We start from the raw sequence: 8,674 nt of genomic DNA on the forward strand, positions 1-8,674 counted from the left end.
TTTTTTTTTTTTTTTTTAACCTGTCTGCTTGACACTACATCATCGGATGTCTGAAAAGAGATAAAAATTTCTTCAAATTTCATAAATAATAACCAGAAGACCAAAAGTTGTAGAGGAAGAATAGATCTACAAAATCCCATAAAAAACATGTAATAAAAATATTTTCTGTCTTAATTGAAGTAACATTGCAAAGAAACAAACAAATTTATCTGACAACCCAATCATCAATCATCTTGTGAAAGCTTTTGGTCTTTAAAATTTTGGTATTTTAAAACCAATATTCCTATCAAAATCTCTTACTCATTATTGTTACTGTTATCACTAAATTAATTTTTTTTCCCCTTTTATTTAGTTAGGATTAGAAGGCTTTGGATTATGAAAAAAGAAACATTGTCCCATCACTTCTGTAAAATGTTTCTACTAAATAAACTAAAGAAAGTTATTTTTTACACTACCAACATTTGATCTATTATGTTAATCAAATTTATATTTACTTTTGATGTTGTTATTTTTATCTTGTTTCTCAAGTGTGTATATTAGTGAGTGCGTGTATATTAATGTGTGTACGACAGAGAGCAAGAGAGAACAAGGTATTATACAAATACTGATATAAAAATTCTAAAATATACCTGTTAGATAAAAGTCAGATTTTATCTTAAACAGTTTGTTCACATTTTAATCTTATTTTAAGAACCCTTTTGATAAAGAATATTTTGTTATAGATCAAAGCAATACAGTTCCAATTGCTGTTCAATTACTAATGAAATAGATAGAGATTAACTATCTAATTGGAGAGGCAGAATGATGTTGACAGTTATCTTATTAATCACTGTTCTTCTCACTGATAATAATAATCCTGCCTTCATTCTACTGCTTCCTTTACAGTTGTGTCGGTGTTGCCTACCCTGGGCTACTGTAAGTTTTAGTTGATATACCCTGGCTAAAGTTGATAACCCCAACCTAGCCACATCTAAGTTGCCTTTACACGCTTTCCTTTTCCTTACCCTTATAAGATGATAATAATAATAATGTTGGTGATGATAACAATGATTTCTTTTGAAGTGGGCATAAGGCCAGTTTTGCAAGAGTTACTATAGGATATATGATAGAACCAACAGCAATATTACTGGGGATTTTCTTTCTTTTTTTTTTTTTTTTTTTTTTTTTTTTTTTTCCTCTCAAAAGGATAACAGGCAAAGTTAGCTACAACTAGATTTGAACTCAGTATTAAATTGCATTTTGCTCAGTATTAAATCTCATGGTCAAATTCTGATGGGATTGAATTTATTATAACATCCCTTTAGGAAGGGGGTATTGATTTAATTGACCAAACCTTGCCCCCAAAATGTGATGCCTTGTACCAAGGTAAGAAATCATTATTATTCAGTGAAATATTTCTGTTAGAAATCATTGTAATTAGTTCTTTATGCTCTGAATTTCAAATATTATTGAGGTCAGCTTTGCCTTTCATCCTTCCATGAGGACAATGGAGAAGGTGGGGAGGATCAATAAGATCTGTACCAGTCCAAGTATTTGTGAGAGAGTGGTGGGGTCAATATATCAAATGTTCCCTCTTCTAAAATTTTTGGCCTTGTGCCTATTGTAAGAAATCATTATTATTATTATTATTATTAAAAAGCAATTTTGCCCAATGTTTTCGTCTTCCTTGCTATCTCAACCTTCTTTTTTCTCTGTTAATGCTTTCAGACATAAATCCTTTGTGTTTTACAATTTTCAGTCAGTCATGATGAAAACTCAATTCCTTTCAATTATTATTCACACTTCTTTCATTTCAAAGATCTTTCATCATTTAGGTTAAGCTTATTGCCATTCTCATTATCAAAATTTCATTTTTTTCACCCCCTATTTTTTAAACTATTTTCTGTCTGCGCAGCAGAATGTAGCTACGTATAATTTATCTCTATTGCATTCTTGGCTTCTAACTGGATTTCCTCTGTCTGTCTCTCTGTCTCTCTCTCTCTCCTCTTCCTTTCTGTTTTAGCGTTGCAAGAAGCAAGTTATGCTGCATGATAGAACTGTCTGGGTTATCTTGTAGACTGACTACAGTGTATTAAATGATCCCTTCCATTTATATTGCTCCATGTTAGAAAAGAACCAAGAAATGCAACATTTTTATTTTCAATTTCATTTTAGTAAAGTGGAAAATGAAGAAGTTACAACTATCATGTATTTCAGTACAAGTGATAGTTATCTAATTTAATTTGAATGCCTTCAATTTAAAAAGAAAATCTACTCTAGCTTGTAGAACTCAATTGGATGGAGAAATGAAATCATTATAAAATGCATAAAAAGTATTGATATATATTTAAGGATTAACAACATTAGTAGTAGTAGTTGCTGTTTTAGTAAGTTGTAGCAGTAGCAAGTGCAGTCTGGCACTGTTTGCACTTCATCAGTAGTATCAAATGGAAGAACTAAACCCTACAAAATGGACCAAATCAAGCCAAACCAAACAGTTTTATATGAAATATAAATTTCATTATTAGCTATTTTATGGTGACCCAAGAACTTATTAGGTTATTAAACATTTCCATTTCATTTTTTTGTTTAGTTATTCATTTTATTTAGACTTACAATAAATTTTGTATGTTTTTGCTACTTTTTGGACAGCAAAATCATCTTCATTCATTGCTATTTTATTGTTGTTTGGTTGTTTACATTCTGCTGTTTTCTTATGCTCTGACTTTGTATGGTAAACTATTTTATATTTGTAGAGTAAATCCACACAAATCCGAGGATTCTGTTGGAGTAACAACACTGAAATTGTCTTTGTCACAGATCAGGCAGTGGAATTCTATCAAGTATGTTGAAAATTTATAATTTTTTTCTAGCATATTTTTCTATGACTGAGGTAAGCATTGCAGCTGGCCAACTTGATAGAATGTTGGTCCACTGATGAAGAGAGTTTGTTGTAGTTGTTTAATCACCTCAAGGCATCCTTGACAGAAGGTTTTCCAGCTGTGAACATTATCATTTTGTACACTTTGCATTACATTGTACAATATTTCCTTCCTTTTTTTTTTTTTAAACAATAGGGTGTAGTTTAAGGTAAATGTGGATGTTATGTCTAACAAGTCTAGCAATTGTATAAAGACTCCTTCAATGGCTCAAAATGTTTCTGCTTTTGAGCACATGCTATGTCTATGACCAAAATAACAGCTGTACTGAAATTCTGTTTTTATTGATATTAATGCAACAAAAGCCTAAAGGGTTTTTGATTTTTGTCATCTTTAAATAGTGACCTTGGACATATAGACTGTAAAATAAATATAGTCATCAACAAATTATGGCAAGCCTATTATAACCGGAAAAATGTCTATTATCATCTATTAGATATTTCAATTATTTAATTTTTTTTTTTTTGTAAGTATCACTCCAAAGCAAGCTTCGCCTAGAATCCACCCTCTCTTTTCAAAAGCTTTCATCCCTTCATCCTTTAAGTCATGTCCTCTAAGCTCTAAATAGATACCAACAGCTCAGTTGTGTAAATATGGAAAGTAGAAATCTTGCAGCTCAGATTTTAACTTCCATCCCAACTTTGCCCCACAGCATAAATACAAAAGATAGCATTGATCAGCAAGGTTGAATGAATTATTAAATAATAATGTTGTTACATTGATGTTGATGCTGCTGATGAGGATGATGATGATGATGATGATTGTAATTTTCATAAACCTCCATAAATAGAGCATTTAATCAAACACTGTTTCTGATCTTTTGTACTGTTAACATTCTTCTTGAACTAAAATACTATTCAAATTTTTTTTGTCCTTGCAGATTTCTCCAGAAAAAAAATCTTTGAAATGTCTTAAAACCTTTTCTCTGTCCATCAATTGGTTTGTTTGGCTAGTAAGTTACTAATTCTATTTTGTTGTTATTGACCATTTTCATACTAGTTACTATTTTAAATGAATTTAATAAGCCAAAGAATGTGTGTACACTCACACCAATTGGAGGATGCAGATAAGTTTGCTTTGTTATTTCTTGGTGAACCCAACATTTCTAGGCTTTTCGGCAAATCTGTTGTTACATAGGCCAGTGTTCCTATGAATATAGGTACAAACATAAATTTATAGTCTGGATATAAAAGCTATAAGTTTCTCATTATTTCCTTTAGATGTTCTAGTTTTCTCCAATTTTAGATGCAACATCACATCAACTAGGTAGCTAACTGCTATAACAGTCCATGTACATGATTTTTATACACTGTCTCATAGAATTATAGCAAACCTCTTTGCATCATGTTGCTGTTTTTGTTGGAATATTCCACCAGTATTCCTTATTTTTAAAGTTATGGATATATTTTGGTTCTAGTGTACCTTGGTATAACCATCTGGACTATCCTTCTTACAGATAGCTTTGTAAATGGTATTAACCTCAGTGTTATGTCTCATGGAAAGGTAATACCTTACATACATTTTTGGACAGTTTCGTCATGTGGTTGATATGTACCACACCAGCATGATCAACATTCATTTTCTATCACAACATGGAGGCTCAGAAGTATCTTTATTTCTTTTATTGATGAAGTATTTAATAGCTGTGTCTTGTTCCTGGATAGCAAAGGCATAGCCTTCTAGGTGAGATGTGAGTCTTCCACAAACCATGGAAAGGCTGCACTTTGTCAGTATTGTCATTATGTATGTTAGGCATGTATGTCATTCTAACACTTAGAGAACTGAACTTAGCCTATATATCATGAGTGTTGCAGGAAGAACACAAGAATGTTGTGTGTGATTGTTGAAGCTTCAAATGAAAGAAAATAAAGTTAAAAGTTGATGGAGAAACACTACAATTAGACAAGGACTAGTGAGAGATATAATGAAACTGGCTTTATGCATTCATTCAACAAACTACCATTAAACATTGTGTGTTTATAAACACTTGATTCAAGCTACGGACTATTATTGCCTGGCTAAGGCTAATTATGATTTAGACTGGACAAAACAGTAAGCTATTGTAATTATTTTGGCCAACCTTGCATATGTTTGTGTGTGTTATGGAAATTTCCCATTTTAGTATTATATGGCCAGTTCTTCTGATGGAAGGCTATACAGTAGGGAACACTCCTGTAAGTTGGGGTGTGAACCAGTAATGGGGAGAAGTTAGAGAAGCTGGTGGAGGTAAATATTAGGAAATTGCATGATTTAAAAATCCTTGTATTTATGTCCCTTCAATCAGCTTTTTAATCTTTGTCAACTTCATTTACAGCCTGTAAACTGTGTATTGTTAGTGTCTTCTGGAATTGTTGGCAATACTCTGAATCCATTCCAGTTCAAGGTAAGCTACTGGGCAGTTTCTACTGATCTGTCAGGCAAAGTATTTAATATGTTTTGATGAGTGTGATCTTGTTTTACAGATACATTCTTTTATTTTATTAGTTTCAATCTATTTGGACTGTGACTATACTGGGACAGTGGCATCAAAGTTTTATATTTTTACTTGATTATATCAACTTCAGAACCGTTTTGTTTCTTATTCCTGTTAAATAGCTAAATCCACCATGGTGTAAAGGGACGTGAATCAAACTTGGTCTAAATACCAGAAGGTATATTTAATCAAGACCAATGTGTGAGCTATCCTTCTCTAATAATATATACACACTCACACACTCTCTCTCACATATACGATGGGTTTCTGTCTACTGAATTCTATTCATAATGCATTGGACAACTCAAGGATTTAATAGAAATCACTTATCCAAGGAGCCAGTTTGGGATTGATCTTAGAGCAACATGATTTAAAGCTTATTTTATATTATTTATTTATTTTTTTAATAATTTCTTTAGTTTTCTATGCTAGTTCAGATGGAATAGTGTGCATTATTTCCATATGGAAACAGAACGGTTCTTAGATTAAGGTACAGAAATACTGAGCACATTGTTATGAAGTGCAAACCTTGTAGAGGCACTGTGTTGTACAATTGGACAAGATGTTTCATTGTTTGTCTCAGTTTGCCTAACAGGATTGACAAAATTCCACTTCTAATTTATCATTGACTTCTCTTCAGTAAAAATAATTGCTTTTCAGTAAAAATAATTACTCCATCAAATATCATCCTACACTTGCTAACCAAGAAAAATTGGGTGTAAAACTGCACAGATAAATCTAAATATTATTTTATTAGTTTCAGTCACTGAACTGTAACCATCCTGGGGCACCACCATCAAGAGTTTAGTCAACTATTTCATCTCCAGTACTTTTTTTCAGGCACTTATTTTATCAAATGTGAATGACAAAAGAGTAACACTGACTTGGGCAAGATTTGAGCTCAGAACATAAAACTATATCAATCAGTAAGGCCTCCAAAGAATTTTGTCCAACACCACTGATCCCGTTAATCCATCACCCTAAATATATATGAACTGTTGAAATAAACTTTTGGTTATTGCTAGTTGCCCAGTTAAACTCTGCTACCTGGCTCTTGGGTGTCTTTAGTGGATTCCATTCTGTTGCAAGCATTGAAGCCAAGTCAGAAGATAATCTTTGGATCATGTTGCTCTTCCTCCTCTTTGTCATTGAAAATTATTTAAGGAGCACACCATTGTGATGGATTTTAGAATTTGATCTGGTAACCTTTCAATCACTGGTCTAGCATTTTAATCTCCTATTTTTATATTCCTTATTCTATCTCTTTTCTTTCTTTTGAAACTCATAAATAAGCACCTATCTATGTGATTGCTTCACTTGCTATAATAGCAACTAATCTTCCTTAAATTACACCCTACTGACTTAAGAATATGTTAGTCCTAGAAATACTGTTTCCAAAAAACAAAAAAAGAAATGGTGGAATGATTGCAGCTGGAATGCCTTTGAACAATTGCTTATTTGATCAAGACTGACTTGAGGCTAAGTTACAATCACATTTCTTTATGTATTTGCCTACCCAACTTAGCTGCAACAACCACAGAACATAACATGTGCCCACATCACAGAGATGATTAGGTCCATGCTTCTACAGTTGGAAACACCTTCTTACAGAGTAATTTTTATTTAAATACCTTTTATTGGAAAATAATACATTCTTTGTTTTGTTGTTAATATCTGAACAATTTTTTTCTTTTACTTTTTCAGCCTAGTACTGTAAATCGTCTGCCAAAATTTGAAGTAGACCTTCCAGCCGTACCTAAACCTGCTAAACAGACTTTACTGCAGCGGGATGTGACTATGGCTTGTCTGTATGTATAATTTATACTTATCATCTCTGTAAAATATAACAATTGTTACAGTAAAGTATCACACGCTTCCATATTTCTTCAACAGATAGATATAATTACATGCACACTGATATGTGTTTTTGGGTGTCTATATAGTTGTTTCAATAATGATTTCTGAGACATAAATGTTAATGGAATGACTAATAGGTTTTCAGACATATGTTTTGGAGAATTTTAATCGCAAATTAAGCATAAAAAATTAAATTTCACCTCTTTCTTGAACTTAGCATAGATATTTAGAAGGCAAGATCATGCATTTATTATAGTATGCATGATACATAAAATTAACATTCCAAGTAAAATATATAATTTTTGTATTGTTGTAGCTGGATATCTTAGAATTTGCAGTTCTACAATGAATAAAAGAGTGTCTCTACTTAATAGATATGATCTTAAACATATGTAAAATAAAGGAATTCATATAAATGTTACCTAAAGAAAACAATTTGACATCATAAGGAAAAATCAGAACTATTTAAATCAATTTTTCATTATATATGAAGTAATAAAGGTGTGGATAAAATAAAACGTTTCTCTAATTTTAAAATTAAAATTATATATTATTTACATTTGACGGATATTTGTCCTCATCTTGTTTGTTACTATTATTATATTATTATTATTATTACTAATCAGGTCGCTGCCGTGAATCGAACTCGGAATCTTGGGGTTAGTAGCCCGTGCTCTCAACCACTATGCCATATGCCTGTGGGCAATTATGGAGTGAATTTTAGGGCTTATAAATCTATTATTTTTCTATCCTTCTTCAATACCGGTTCCCATATGCTATTCATATCTGCACTCAAGACACCTGACGAAGGCTGGAGGGTATATCAGCCAAAACGTTGTGTTAACAACAAACAAGATGAGGACAAATATCCGTCAAATGTAAATAATGTAAATAATTCCTCATCTCTTAAATATAGAACTGTAAAATTATATAATTATAAATATAATGATTATTCATGAAATAATAGTTTGTAGTAAATCAATTAGCTTTATCATTTAAAACTGGCACATTTGTTCAATTAGTATGTGTTGGTATTAACAGAAAATAAATTAGCTAAATAAAAATTTGAAAAAGAAATATATATAAATGCATTAAGTGGATAAAGATATATGTGTATTGTATACAGAATAAAGTCATTGCTCTGGAAGTGTCTAGAATTTAGAAAGTGGTTTTCATTTTATTTTGAACAAAATTTTATCCTTAACACTTTAGTATTTAGATTACTCTATCAACACTAATACTTATTTATTCACATTATTTTGAATTAATCCTACATTATCTCATAGATTCGAGATTTCAATGAGATGATTGTTTATTTTTAGAATGACATTGTAGGATAGGTGTGATAGGTCAGACCTGACCAGTTTGAACATATTTGGACTAGTTATTGCTAGTTTAAATACTTAAAGGTTACTGAGTATAAATT

At 31.5% G+C, this 8,674-nt stretch overlaps 1 protein-coding gene across 3 annotated transcripts in view; it reads left to right on the forward strand.

The window, feature by feature from the left end:
* Window positions 1–8,674, forward strand: part of LOC106881798 (regulator of MON1-CCZ1 complex) — a 96,720-nt gene that overhangs the window by 20,270 nt on the left and 67,776 nt on the right. For 2 of the 3 annotated variants that reach the window (XM_014932308.2, XM_052967120.1), the window contains exons 5-9: window positions 886–915; window positions 2,736–2,822; window positions 3,799–3,870; window positions 5,233–5,301; window positions 7,096–7,199. In XM_014932308.2, the coding sequence (XP_014787794.1) occupies window positions 886–915; window positions 2,736–2,822; window positions 3,799–3,870; window positions 5,233–5,301; window positions 7,096–7,199 (362 nt within the window). The remainder of the gene's footprint in view (window positions 1–885; window positions 916–2,735; window positions 2,823–3,798; window positions 3,871–5,232; window positions 5,302–7,095; window positions 7,200–8,674) is intronic. The other variant, XM_014932309.2, reaches the window with a different exon arrangement.

This window comes from Octopus bimaculoides, chromosome 4 (genome assembly GCF_001194135.2).
Source record: "Octopus bimaculoides isolate UCB-OBI-ISO-001 chromosome 4, ASM119413v2, whole genome shotgun sequence".
In the NCBI taxonomy this organism is placed as follows: Eukaryota; Metazoa; Mollusca; class Cephalopoda; order Octopoda; family Octopodidae; genus Octopus; species Octopus bimaculoides.